The 15,503-nt window shown below is 35.5% G+C and overlaps 1 protein-coding gene across 4 annotated transcripts in view; it reads left to right on the top strand.

The window, feature by feature from the left end:
- LOC105481840 (atlastin GTPase 1) overlaps positions 1-15,503 on the top strand; it is a 106,977-nt gene that overhangs the window by 68,249 nt on the left and 23,225 nt on the right. For all 4 annotated transcript variants that reach the window (XM_071100205.1, XM_071100206.1, XM_011741624.3 and 1 more), the window contains exon 7: positions 1,623-1,679. In XM_071100205.1, the coding sequence (XP_070956306.1) occupies positions 1,623-1,679 (57 nt within the window). The remainder of the gene's footprint in view (positions 1-1,622; positions 1,680-15,503) is intronic.

The following is a 15,503-nucleotide window of genomic DNA, read 5'->3' as shown; positions in this document are numbered from 1 at the left end:
TACCTGGTAGTCTTTGAAATATATATAGCAGAATTTTGGGGAATGATTTCAAAACATAATCAGATTGATTCTGCTGTTTACACAGGAACTACTGGCCCAATTAGGTGCCTGGTAATTACTGCCCCAGACTGGTTAATTTATAAAGGAAAGAAGTTTAATTGACTCACAGTTCAGCATGACTGGAAAGGCCTCAGGAAATTTACAATCATGGCCGAAGGCAAAGGGGAAGCAAGGCACTTTCTTCACAAGGCAGCAGGAAGAAGTGCTAAGCGAAGTGGGAGGAGCCCCTTATAAAACCATCAGATCTGTGAGAACTCATTCACTATCACAAGAACAGCCTCCATGTTTCACTTACCTTCACCTGGTCTCGCCCTTGACACGTGGGGATTATGGAGATTAAAATTTAAGATGAGATTTGGGTGGGGACACAAAGCCTAACCATATCAATAAGTAACTACCTTTCTCCCTAGTTTGACATCAAATTTCATATATTTTTTAGAAAAAGAGTCACACTGCAAGTCACAGACATTTAAAAAAAAACACAGCTGAGGTGATAAGGCTCAATCTAGCCTCAGGAAAACTACAGAGCAATCACTGCTCCAAAAGGAGCAGAAACAAAGAAGCAGAGATTCGGTTTACAAATAGTGACAGTACTGAGAAAGTTCCCAGGATTAGCACTAAGGAGCACAACTCTTCAGGTTTTATTATGCTCTGGGCACAGTGTATATGTTTCTTCTCCTCTTTCGAATTCATTTCAAGATTCTCCAGGGCCGGATGCAGTGGCTCACACCTGTAATCCCAGCAGTTTAGGAGGCTGAGGCAGGCAGATTGCTTGGGCCCAGGAGTTTGAGACCAGCCTGGGCCACATGGTGAAACCCTATCTCTACCAAAAATGCAAAAATTAGCCAGGCAGGCGTGGTGGCACATGCCTGTAGTCCCAGCTACTCAGTAGGCTGAAGTAGGAGGATCACTTGAGCCGGGGATGTCAAGGCTGCAGTGAGCAGAGATCATGCCACTGCACTCCAGCCTGGGTGACAGAGTGAGACCCTGTCTCCAAAAAAAAAAAAAAAAAAAAAGAAAAAAAGAAAAAAGACAAAGAAAAGGACTTTCCATTCTTAAGCTAAATGCCTAATGTTTTTGTAGTAATCCAAGCCATTGTGCCATTAAATTTCCTCAGTCAACAGCTTTTGTAAATATATCCTACATACTTTACATCTCTCTGGTCTAATTTATATACGTTCTGCTTCTAAAGGTCATTTAGCATGTTTCCTTCTTCCCTTTTGTCTCCCACAAAAAATTAACCCACACTTTAGATATAAAAGGTGTTCATTTTAAAACATAAAAGGTGTTAATTTTAAAAGTAAAATGTAAATTTTATTTTTAAATGTACTTTATGTCTTTTATTCTTAAATATCTAATTACCATGGCTCTGCTTTACCTATTCAATGCTTATTTCCTGAAAATGATTATTATAATCTTCTTAATATAATATTCTGTTATAGCTAGGGGAAAAAGTAAATGAAAGAAAGCCAAGAATTAAAACTTTGCAGATGCTAAAGTTCTCTCTCTCTCCTCTCTCTCTGTGTGTGTGTGTGTGTGTGTGTGTGTAATTTTTTTTCTAGCTTTTCACTGAGTATGGCAGACTGGCAATGGAGGAAACATTCCTGAAGCCATTTCAGGTGAGTGAGGGTTAAATGATGGTAAATTCTTACTAGATTTTCCTGAAGACTGTAACCAGGTATATTAATTAGGGTCATGTTTCCTTTTCTTTTTATTTCATTGAGAAAACATTTTTGACCTATTTTATGCTATTTGATGCAAGATAGAATGAGATAGAAATGAGGAAATAGAATTTTAAAGAATGCTTTTTTATAAAAGAAATGTGGAAATGAAAGATGAATTAGGCATTCTGGTTCCCAGCAAAATGTCAGCTTTTTTTTCCTGAACTCAAAGTGACTGTCAAAGTGCTGGGATTAGAGATTTGAGCCCCTGGGCACAGCCTCATTTATGTACAAAAATTAAACATCCAGCCATATCTTATGAGATGTATTAAAACATAAGAACGTGTTAATTTGAAAATAAAAGGATGGAAAAAGATATGTCAGGCACATACTAAGTAAAGGAAAACAAGTGTCTATATTTTGTCAGTAAGAATTATTTAGAATAGAGAAGTTCATAATAGTAAAAGGTTATTTCACCAGGAAAACACAAGAATTCTAGTCAGGCATGGTAGCACATTCCTGTAATCCCAGCTACTCAGAAGGCAGTGGTGGGAGGACCACTTGACCCCAGGAGTTCGAATCCAACCTGGGCAACATAGTGAGAGACTCTGTCTCTTGAAAAAAAAAAATTCTAAATTTTTGTGACAAATAGCCTCAAAATATATAAAAATCAATAGAACCATAAGAAGAAATGAGTAAATCCACTGAAACACCGCTCTCCTAAGTATTGATAAGTCAAGTAAGCAGAAAATTAGTAACAGTAGAGAAGATGTGAAACCTAGGGCTAACAAGCTTGCTTTATGGTGCATGTATAGAATAGTGTAAGTAACAAAGAAAACACATTACTCTTAAGCATGCAAGGTGTATGTACAAAAATTTACCACGTATTAAGCCACAAAGCAGGTCTCCACAAATTTCGAAGCATTGAATTCATACTGACCTCATTTTGTCATCACAGGACAATTTAGTTAAAAGTTAATAAGAAAGTGCTAATTTTAAAAAGCATATTTTGGAAATTTAAGCACACAATTCAAAAATAATTCATGGGTTAAGTTAAACTCGTAATAGATATAGGAAAATACTGCAAATTGAGTGCTTGAAAGAAAACATACATATTGAACATTAAATGCTATCATGAAAATGGTACTTAGAGGGAAAAAAATATAGCCATAAAAGTTTTATATTAGAAAAAAAGAAAGGCAGAAAATTAGTGATAAGTACAAATTAAGAAGAAAAAATAGGCCAGGCGCACTGGCTCACACCTGTAATCCCAGCACCTTTGGAGGCTGAGGCGGGTGGATCGCTTGAGGTCACGAGTTCAAGACAAGCCTGACCAACATGGTGAAACCCCATCTCTACTAAAAATACAAAAATTAGCTGGGCGTGGTGGCGGGCACCTGTAATTACAGCTACTCCGGAGGCTGAGGCAGGAGAATCACTTGAACCTGGGAGGCGGAGGTTACAGTGAGCCGAGATCGTGCCATTGCGCTCCAGCCTGGATGACAGAGCGAGACTGTCTCAAAAAAAAAAAATAAATAAAAATAAAAAAATAAAAAATAAAAAATAACAGACAAAAACTAATGAAAATAAGAAAGAACATTTATAAAAGCTATATGTCTCAAGATGGATCAATTTTAAAAACATAATGTGGATTGGAAAAAAGCTAGTTGCCAAAGACTATTTACAGTAGGATAACATTTTTTATAAAGGTCCAAAATGAGCAAAACTAAACAATATGTTAAGAATATAAAGACGTGTGATAAAACTATTAAAAAAAAGCAAAAGTAAAGTAGTATTTACTACTGGAGAGGAGAAATGGGGATGTATCAGGAAGGGACACACAGGAAGCTTCAATATTATTGGTATTTTCAATTATTTAAGCAGGTTTGTGGGTTCACGAGTATTTATTAATCTGCTTAATAGCATACATATATGTTACATGCATTCTTTTGTAGGTATCATATTATGTAATAACATTTTTCAGTCTAAAAAATCAATAGCATTTCTTAAAACCAGCGATTACAACTAGCAAATATAAGTTTTAAAATATATATACCATTCATAATAGCAAAACAAAACAAAAATCTTTAGTAATTAGCCACCAAAATATAAAGACCTTTCTGGAGAAAAATTCAAAGGTCTGTTAAAGACCATAAAGAAAAAATTGTATAAACCAAAGAGATATAATATGATCACAGATGGTATGATTTAATGTTGTAGAAAATTTAATTCTCAACAAATTAGTCAAACTCAGTGCAATTATAATTGAAATTAAAACAGGATTTTTTTTGTATATCTTCTACAACTCATATGGAAGAATTAAGCCTTGTTTTGATTTGTCAGGTTTTCTTTTTTTTTTTTTCTTTTCTTTTCTTTTTTTTTTTCTTGAGACGGAGTCTTGCTCTTGTTGCCCAGGCTGGAATGCATGCAATGGTGTGATCTCATCTCACTGCAACCTCCGCCTCCCAGGTTCAAGCCATTCTCCTGCCTCAGCCTCCCAAGTAGCTGAGATTACAGGCGCCTGCCTCCATGCCTGGCTAATTTTTCTGTGTGTTTTTAGTAGAGATGGGGTTTCACCACATTGGCCAGGATGGTCTCAAACTCCTGACCTCAGGTTATCTGTCTGCCTCGGCCTCCCAAAGTACTGGGATTACAGGTGTGAGCCACTGCACCTGGCCTTAAGTCAGTTTTTAAGAAGGAGATCTAAATTAGGGGGCTCAATACACACTGCAAAGCCATAGCAATGAAAATGGTGAGGTCCTACACAGATACAAGAGCAAAGCTCAACGGAACTAAACAGTTTAAATACACTCATATATATATGGCAGCCTGGTAGTCAATAGAGGTGGCAGGATAAACTGGTGGGAAATAAATGGGTTAATAGTTGGGTTTGGAAAAACGAGTTGACTATTTGGAGAAAGAGCTGGATTTTTACTAAATACCATAATAGAAGTAATCTCCAGATAGATCAAAGAAATAAATATGAAAGTTAAAACTATAAAGCTAATAGAAGAAAGTGCTGGAGAATATTTTTCTGAACTGAGGTGAAGAAACATTTATTAAACCCTCCAAAATAAACCATGTAGTAAAAAATTGATGCATATTACTACATCAAAATTAAGTATTTCTATTTATCAAACGACTTTATAATCAAAGTGAACAGATTTGTAGAAGATATTGACAATGTCAAAGTCAACAGAAGATTACTAGACAGAACATACAGGAAACCTGCAAGTAACCAAAACCTGGTTCCCAGTCAGAAAACAGGCAAAGAATATTAATAGCCAACTCACAGAAAGGAAACCTGAATGGCTAATACATTTTTGAAGGGATGTCAAGTCTCACTGATAATGAGATAAATATTAAAACAACGATGAAATACCACTTTATACTCATTAAACAGGCAAAAAGTGGAATATGGAGATGATACCAAATGAAAGCTAGGATTTGGGCAAATGGGAACATCCAGGCCGTATCGTTGGAAGTGCAGATTGGAGCAGCCATTCCGTGGAGCAGAGGAAATATGTAAGGATATTTACTGATAGAGTAATAGTAGCAGGAATTTGGAGACAATTTAGGTGTCCATCACTAGAAGAACGGATACATTAAAATTTGGGGAAAACATGCTCTGGAATACTTTGCAACATCTGAAGGCAGTGAACCAAAAGTACGTAGAGTAGCATGAATAGAGCGTTAAAATTTGTACTGAAGTAAGCAGGAAAAAGTATGAGATTTATAACATGATACTATTTATGAATATTTAAAATGCTATACATATACAAAATAATATATATTAAAGTGAGTGTGGATGGGAATGAATAGTTGAGGAATGGGAGTGAGGATCTGGGAAAAATATGGTGAAGTGAAGTAGCACGGAGAGACGATGTATGCTGTGATGAAGGAGTATGAATTCTCCCCTGAGGGCTCGGGAACCTGGTGCAGGGAGGAGGTGAGGTAGAATAAAACCAGTCTTGCTTGCAGTCTTCTATATGTTTTACAATATCTACTAGACTCTGTTGTCTTTTTTATTTTTAATCATTTGTTAGGTTGATAGTCTAAGTGTTGTAAGGCTATTGTTTTGATTTTCTTCTTCTCTAACTTGTTACTGAGAACCACTGGCAAACCAGAGTAGGGAACTCCATTGTAAATTACCGAAAGGGACTGTAGGTCTAACCAGCAGATGTCACTGCTCCTTACATTTTGCCAGACACACGAATACTGGAAAAGACCAATCAATGCTGTGATAAAACAGATGACAGATAGGTAAATATTGATAGAGTTACTGCTTTTGGTTAAAAAAAAATGAGTTGAAAACAAACAATGGAAAAAAACTTTAAGAGATTACCCTAGTTAGTAAACTGTTGGCATTATGAAATATCAGTGAAAAGAAAAAGATTTTGCTAACTGAGTCAACAATGACTCCTAAACATGTTTGGACTTGTAACTCTAACCATCTGAAATTGAAATGAGAAGCTCATTAAGTAGTAAAGGTGGCATCCAAAGCCATTTTATAATATTTTAGATTAAAGCAACCAAATCCAAAACAAAAAATACTATACATTATAAAATCAAAAGATAAAATGCAAATATATTCAAATCTCAAAACATACATGAGTTAAATAATTCACATTTCAATTAGAAAAAGCGTAGAGAAAAACTGCAAAGTAAAATAACTTTTAAATGAAATTTCAATTAGGCAATCTTTTTCAGCAGGTCACCACCTCCACCCTCTTCTCTTTGAGAAGTTAACAGCTTTATTCATTTGGGTAAAGGTGTGGGGAAATTTTAAACATTGCCCGAGACACTAAGGTGAGGGGTAATGAAATTTTAAAAATAATTTTGTATTAAAATTAAACTAAGGCCAGGTGCAGTGGCTCATGCCTGCAATTCCAACACTTTGGGAGGTGGAGGCAGGAAAATTGCTTGGAGCCCAGAAGTTTGAGATGAGCCTGAGCGACATAGTGAGACTGTATCTCTACAAAAAGGGAAAAAAGAAGAAAAAAAAACCTCCACAAAGAACTACAGCGCCTGTAGTCCCAGCTCTTTGGGGGTGGGGGCTGAAGTGGGAGGATGACTTGAGCCCAGGGGTTTGAGGCTGCAGTGAGCTATGATTGCACCGCTGCACTCCAGCCTGGGCAACAGAGTGAGAACGTGTCTCAAAAAATAAATAAAATTAATTTAAACGAATTTAAAATAGAAGAATTCTTAACTCTGAAACAGAGTACAATTATAAATAATAAACAAGACCTATAATAAACAACAAACATGAAGGCAATTAGCTGGGGAAATGAATAGCTAAATTAACAGATTAACTTTATTCTTTAAAATACCAATTTATATCAAGCTGTAATCACACACACAAAAATATGTTAGTGTATTTAAAAAACCATGGTTTAAAAGAGAGAATTAAAAGCTAAGCGATTCAGTTTAAAAGCAATATTGAAGTGCAAGTTTAACCAGTGGTGTGCTGGTAAAATGTTTAAAAGTGGCTGGGGAGAAGGGAAGAGGTGAGCCTGATATATATTATTTGCTAATTTTTATGGTGTAAATACTTTTACCATGGCCAATTTCAAGCTACCATGACATCAACCAACTTGCAAAAATTCCTCAAAATTTAACAAATGCTTTTTGCAAGCTCTAATGAACCAGTTCTAAACTATGTAGCATACCCTGGAAGTATAATTCATATTAACACACAGTATAGAGTTATCTAAGTGACATTAGTTATTTTCTCATCTGTTTTGCTCACTGTGAGTGTTTGAATTTAAAGTATAAAATCGGGCAGGAGCTACTTTATCAACATATCTATCTATAAAATAACTAGGTTCTTTATATTAGCTTCTCTACCTTAAGAATTCCAGTTTTTGTTGAGAATGACAATATTTTTTCATTAATTTAGACATGGCTGTATATAATAACTGTGCAAGTTTTATTTGAGTAATAACACCCAGTTTGCTGTAAGAACCTAGAGAAAATATCTTGTCATATGCAATAGATTTGTGTCTATATTGGTATGTTATGAGTGTTTTTTTCTTGGTCATTTAGACTTGCATAAGCCACACCTGGCCCCACGTTGCTCTGTACTGGGATGGTCACATCCTTGGGTCAGGATCCCTATGACTATTTCTGGATGTTTTTCATGTTGTCAGACATTATTTGAAGTTCATTCTAAATACAGGCTGCTTATCAACACCAAGCAAGGCTGCCTTCCTCTAATGCTTTGTTAAATGATCAGCCACCAGTTACTTGTTTCCCCAGGAAAGGCTCTTTTTCCACTTGTATGGCTCTGTGGCTCTCTCTGTGTGTGCTTGTCACTCTTGTCCTCTCAGTTCTGCTGGGCTGTGGTGGTGGAGAGGGTTTTCACTCTGTCATGTGGTAATACAGTAAGCTTGTTATAGGGCCTAGGCTAAAAACAGACCCCCCTTACTAAGAAGACCCTGCATTATCCCTTTGGCAATAGCAGCCCAGGAGTTTATGATTTAATCATTTCATGCCTTCTAATTATGTAGGCTATAAAGAAATAGAAACATTCCTTATTTGCTAAAGTGTATTATAGTCTCAAGATTCGCTTGAGTCAATGTTTTAGATGTCAATACATTTCTCAGTGGCATTTCTACATTGTGGGTCTGTTTCTAGTAGGCTAGTCTTCTAAAGCCCGTTTAATCTACAGCAGATTTAAATAGTGACCACGATGTTCCTGAGCCTTGGTTCCTTTAAGCCAGTCCTGAATATATCTGATGATTCCTGGATCTCTTTGAGGCCCAGAGCCCTGAGGTAGTTGGGAATTTTAGCAGGATTTAGGCTGCATGGCTCACAGAGAAGAGATGGGGCTGCAGCATATCTGTAGCCTTGGTGATTGATTCCTAATTAGGTGTTTTAGACACCTGGGTTAGAACCATTTCTGAGCCATACCACAGTTCTACTGAATTGGAATCCCTGTGTTTAGACCAGGGAATCTGCACTCTGTATGTCATTCTTGAGCACATATTTGAGGACAGATTTAGCCACTGGGCACACTCCAGCAGACAGCATCTATGGCAGAAGGTTCTGGTAGCAGAGAGATAGGGCACCATTTCTATGTACATTTCTGTGTACAGGTAGTTAGTAGATTAAGGTTGGCCTATAATAAGAAAGTAGGAAGCATAATCCCTAAAAAACTTTCCTTCACACAAACTTGACTTCTCTTAGAAGCCTTATTTCTTTCTTGAGCATATACTTTAGGACTATTTACATTTATTCTCTTTTCTTCCATCTCCTCAGTGTCAAGTACTTCACTTTCTGGAATTAATTCAGCCCAGTTTTGACCCATAGCATGTTTATTAACCATTTTCGTACACTTAAAAGCCCAGCAAGACCTTAAACTTTAGAAAGAGATTCAAATTCTCTTTGTGAGATAAAAGTAAAAACTCAATTCTTCACATTCCTTTCAGTGGAGATGTAATTATTAGTGAGCACATCAGTCTGTGCCAGTTTTAAGTTAAACTGAAGTTTGCTGAAAAATAATAGAAGGGGAAGCATATAATAATATTCTGTTACATTAAGACAGGTACTCTGTTTCTCACAATTTCTCATTCAAATGGGGCCTACACAGGGCAATTAGGAATTATTTTACTCTAGTTTGCTTAATTATGTTTGAGGACCATTTATTCCCATTATTTGAGAATATCCATTTGCACAAAATTATTTGATAGTGATTTAAGCTACTTTGAAACAAAACATGTTTGGTCAAATATCTGTGATGATTATAATTGACAAGTCATACCTGATAAATGCATGACCTCACTGAGAAAATGAAAGGCTGATGTCTGTCAGCTTGGGCTGAAAATGAAAGGAAATGATGTGGAAAAAGACAGCTGAGGAAGTTATCTACCCTATCCCATGTTCTCTCGAGAGAGCAATTTAGGTGATCTGAGAGCTGTATGGATTAGAAGAAATACTTACCTGGCTACACAGAACTAGGTCAGTGGTGTAGACTAGGATTCTCCCAATTTCTACATTTAGGTACCTGAAATGTCTAGAAGAGCAATAACAGCAGTTTATTGCATGCTTATTCTGTGCCATGCACTGTGCTAAGCATTTTTCTTACGTTGTTCAAATTAGTGATCATTACAGTTCTATAAAACAAGTAATGTTACCACTCCTTCTTTATTCTCATCTTTAATTTTTCTGTTCAATGAGAAGTACTGAGGCTGACAGTAGTTGAGAAACTTACTCCTGGTCACATGTATCTTTAAATTGTAGAATTGACCTCAACCTAGGCCACAACTCAGAGTGCTTGCACTTAATTACCATCTTTTAGTGCTTCTCTTTGCTATCTTAATCTGAGTCACTTACTGAGCTATATTTTATTATCTTACATTTTAATGTGCCTATCCCCTCTCACTAATTAAATTATAAATGCCTTATTAGCAAGAACTTTGTCGTTTACTTTTTGAAGTCTAGAGCATCTACCATGCTGTTAATAAAGCATGTGTTCAATAAATGTTCACTAAGGTGGTGGTATTTACATATTTGGGATTATAAATAGTCTGCATATACAACTCAAAATTGAAAGACCTGGATTCAAGATCTGGAGCAACTATTACATATCCAGCCCAGTATTGTCTCTTTATACTTTTAAGGTAAGAACTATAACCAAACAATATTAAGTCATAAATATTTGTACTGGGCATGGTCCCTTCTTGAACTGGAAAAACACAATCATGAAATTCTCCTTCAATGGGTAAGGGTAGTAGAGTTGCTGCATTGAAAGTGTCACACTGATGGGTGGTAATACAAAAAGAAAATACCATATTTTGTTAGTTAAGACTAACAGAAAAATGTTGGGTGTTTTCAGTTAGCAATAGTGATTGTACTGTATGTGGTACCATCAAATTTAAAGGTGATCCTACAACATGGTCTGCAGATACTTCAAGTAATTAGATGAAGCCGTAACTGCTCTGAGGCAAGAAAGATAAGCCTTGGTTACTGGATCAAGCAATGGGCCACAAAAGGCACTGAATCTTCACTGTTGTTGATTTAATACTTAGCATGGCTTTTCTTTTTAATAAATAGGAAAGAGTTATGATAATTTGGAAGGATTGATCTGCCCTCCTATTAGCTTGTCTCTAATTTTTCTGCCCATATCCTTGGAGAGTTTGTGCAAAGATTCTTCATTTTTTTTTTTTAATTATACATGTTATAGGTATTCTTAGCTGCCTTGGGATACCAGTTCTTCCAGTGGATTTTCTGCCTGCAATATCCATAGACTTCCCTATCTATAGGTTCCTGATTCATAGAGAACAGAGGATATTTTGGTCTTGTTTTTATCTGAAGGGCCACAAATTTATTTTGATTTCTATTTTGCTAAATACCCAAGCCCTATGAAAAGTCAGTGATACACTGGAGATCTCCAAATTGGCAATTTCTCATTCAACCATTTTTTTTCTGAGTCTGTATTTTATATCTGAGCCTCATATGTTTTTTCTTCCATATTCATATTTGATGTCTGAAAGTTTCCTGAAGTCAATTTTTAAAGTTTCCTGTTGATTCATCTTTATTTTATTTATAATTTAGAATCTTTATCCAATTGATATTTAAGAGGAAGTCTTCCAAAATAGCCTTCTGTAATTTTTTTTATTTTTCTTGCCCCCTAAGGGCCACTTAATTGTTAAAATGTATTATCATTATGTTTTAATGAACAGCTGGATTACTTAAATATTCTCCTGGTCTTTCTTATCCTACTGTTTTTAACCATTTTTTTTCCCACCTGAAGGTCTAACAATTAAGTGAACTAGTTGGAACAGAACTGATAGTTTAGGACAGTAAATATTTAACAAGACTGCAACAAATTTTTATCTTTCTGGGTTAAAAGAAATTCCTTAACACTTAGCTCAAGACCAGGGTTTAAATTCAACTTCCATAGAATAGCCTTGTGATCTAGCAGTTTTAAGTAGATTTGGGCAGTGTGCCCATTCCTTTCCTGTGAAAATTCCTGAGGAAAAAGTAGCTTGTTTAGAAGGTCAGGGGAAGGAGCAGAAGGAACTGAAGGGATGTACTGAGTGGTAAAAATAAAACTGAGTGAAAAGAAATGCAAGGAAGGCAGGTTTCAGAAGGTTACAGTGTCAAATGTAGAGACTGCATTTTGGAGTCAGCATTTTATTTTGAGGCCTCAGTTTATTATGTAAAAAAGCTAACTAATGAGTGTTGGTATTTGTCCCAATATTTAAAGAGCTCCTCTTAACTGTGTTGTTTATTTTTACATGTCCAAAGTTCACCATAATGGCTACAGTTATTCTCATTTTTTAAAAGTTTATTTACTATTATTGATACAAAAATTAGGGTTGTCATTTAATAGAAATAGGAAGCAGAAATTCTTCTAGGAGGAGGTTGTAGTTTTGATATAGAGAAACCTGTAACATAAAAGTTAATCAATAGTATGTGCTCATGAGAAGTGTTTTGGGTTCATTAAGCAAGCAGAGGCTAGGACAGAGTTGTATGATTAATAATCTGACAATTACTGATTTCGTATTATGTACTATACAAAGTGACTCATGCATGTATTGACAAGACAGAGAGTGTCCTCTTGAAGGTTTTGTAGGGAATCTAAGGCAAAATTTGGTTAATTACTTTTGCATAAATTGGTTGCCAGCCTACCAGACTTCCAACCGTTAGTCTTTGGGGCAATGTGAATAGGACTGAAGACTTCTTAGGCCTATGCTTCCATCTGTTCTTTATAGAGCACTTTTGTATTCATTCAGTGATACAAAACAATTCAAGACAAAACAAAAACACATGAGACAAGACTCTGTACAAATTGTCAAATAAAAGAAAGCAAAGCAAGCAGCCAAAGAACAAGCAGGCTAATGGCAAAAATATTCATTGAATGGTGTGCCCCCAAACCAAAAGTTCTAAGAACTTTATACAAAAATTAGGTCTTATTATTGATCAGGTGAATGTACTTCCAAAACTAAAACTTGAGTTACTCTATGCAAAGACTTAGGACTAATGACCTTATGTAAAGACCTGTACGGTTACAAAATCCTAGGATAACAAATTAATTTAGCAACAAGAGCTCAATGAAGCAAATCAGAACTCAGATTGTTGTTGAGACAGACTCACCTGGAAGCAAACTGAAGGACAAATGGAATTTGGGAACAAGGCAGAAAGAGAATGCGCCTACTAGTCTAAGAATCACAGAGAATGCTGCCAAGTGAGGGCGTTCAAAAATGGTACAATGAGACTTCCAGAATTGGCAAAGGATAAGACCATCGCTCAAAATATGACTTAAAAAAACAAAGCTAAATTTATTGCTTAATGAAGTAGAGCTCTGCTGGTGAGGCATAGTCTCATTGAGCAAAGCAAACTGAAGACCACATGTAGGCGTCAGAGGCTTGTTTTGGAGTTTTGTGTGTTGTGGAAGCAAGATGGGTTGACATCAATCTGTCTTTTGTTCAATGTGTTGGATATAGAGGTGAAAACAGTAAGTTTTCTGGAGTGAGTCTTTGTCCACTTGACTGACTTTTAAAGCAATGAGGCTCTCTGTTGGCTTTTGGTATGGGTTGTTGATTGAAGTAATTGTTACTTACTTTGGGTTTAAAACCAGTTCTGGTGTTTACTTTTATCTGAAACTGAAATTAGAAACTGATTAAATGTATTAAAAACCAGTTCAGGTATTTACTGGCAGTTTTAGAAGATGTAGTCTTTTTCCGTGACTGTAGGAATAATTTCATGTATTTATAATGGATGTGCACATAAATTTACTGTTATTTTTCAAATAACATTTATTTCATATAAGCTTTTTATACTGACATGATCAACTCATGTATTGATATATTCCACATACTTATTAGTAGCTGTGTGTTATCATATTAATGTACCATAGTTTGTATAGCTATTTCTCAATTGTTGAGCATTTGGATTTATTTCAGTTTTTCATGGTTACCAAGTCATGCTGTAATACTCCTTTTGAATAATTTCCTGAAAGATATAGTCTCCAGAGGGAAGCTAATAAAATTAATCATGATTTTAAAAAGTTAGATGATTATTTCATTTGTAAGCTAAGTATAGTATAGGTCCATCACTTGACCCAGTTGCCTGACTGACTTTAATTTTAAAAAGTATTTGTGGTTTCATATGTTTTTATCTGAGCAAATTAGGCTAATTTGTATTCTTGGTTTTTATCTCTACTTATATGCATACATGAGCAAATCAAGATTCTACAGTGTAGAAAAAACTGATAGATTTTGACATAAAGACTGAATTTCATAGAAATCCATACATGATGAATGGAAAGCATATAAATTATCTAGGGAGGGATGGGGGATAGTAGGCATGCTCCTCCCTATTCATGAGAACCAATTATTAAATATACAGGAATTATATAAACCAGTTATTAAACTTTTAATAGCTTGGAATCAGCTATGATGGGTATATTTACACCACAGAAACTGGCAAATGCTACAAATCAAGGCTTTCGTTTTTCTTTTTGTCAGAGAGCCAGTTTATCAGCACATCACTGGATGAGAACATCAGGCAGGAAACCTAGGAGTTGGAACATTGCCATTAATTTCATGATTACTTTATATATTGGTAATTTTAAAAAATGAAACTATATTTGCTTCTATACCACACATGGTCCTCATTATTTTGAATTGGGAAGATGCCAAGTGAAAAAGAAAGATTAAAAGCTCCCAAGAAATATGCAAAATACAGCCAAATCCACATACTTGGTTTCATTTATCCTGGTTCATGAAACTCTGTTTTGCAAAAGTTACTTCCCAGCTAAATCTATTTCCAAAATACATGTTTTAGGAAGAAATGTTCAAAATACAAATTATTATATTTTGACAAAAATTGTGGCAAAAAATGGACGTCTATTTAAAGTTAGCAGGCTACTTAAAGAGGGTGGATGTGGGTATTTTTAATTCTTTTCTCTACAAGAATCCTTCCTCTCTCCCACAAGAATCTACAAAACAAAATAAGAGGGAGGAGAGGCTCCATCTTATGGAAACAAGAAAGATCCATAATCACACACCACTTAGAAGTGACCCTGTTTAAGGAAAAAAGATGTGATTCAAGGATTTTATGTCCAGCAAAATTGACTTTCAGGTATAAAGGGCCACAACTATTATCAACATGTAAAATTCCAAGGAATATTGTTCCCATGACCCTTAATGCAAAATCTACTAAAGAATGAATTTCAGATCAGCAAAGATGACATAAGGACTAGGAATGATCATTAAATGTGTATTCGTTTGTGGAACTTAGACTAAACGAGGGACAAAAGGGAGAGAACATCATATGTAATGTCTATTTTCTTCAAATAAATAAATGAATAGATAAACTAAAAAGTAGGAGAATGAGGAGAGCATGTGCCAAATTAAAAAAAAAAGAACTTTCATTAAGTATTCCTAGTAGTTGATGGTGGTATTGGTACTGCTACTCTGCGACTGTTGGGTATGTATTATAGCATTGAAAAAATGAGTAATTATGGGATATCATAATTCAGCCATCCCTGATGCATTAACAATCAAGACTCTTGATTCAAGATTATTGGATAAGGAGATCTGGATATAATATAGACATTCAGTGGAAATTCTATAGTCCTGAATTTGAATTGGGAGTGTCAGTATGAATTTATGAGATATTTTTTCACAGACACACACACAATTTTATCCTAGCTCTGCCCACTGAAAAGGTCTAGAAACACTGACCAATGCGGCAGCACTTTGAGCATTATAATCTTGAAGTACCATATTTCACTAAAAGAAACCAGTGCTACTTAGAGAAATGCCCAATTCT

The sequence above is a fragment of the Macaca nemestrina genome, chromosome 7 (genome assembly GCF_043159975.1).
Source record: "Macaca nemestrina isolate mMacNem1 chromosome 7, mMacNem.hap1, whole genome shotgun sequence".
Lineage (NCBI taxonomy): Eukaryota > Metazoa > Chordata > Mammalia > Primates > Cercopithecidae > Macaca > Macaca nemestrina.
The sequence above is the reverse complement of the archived record's forward strand: the minus strand, read 5'-3'. Positions and strand labels throughout refer to the sequence as shown.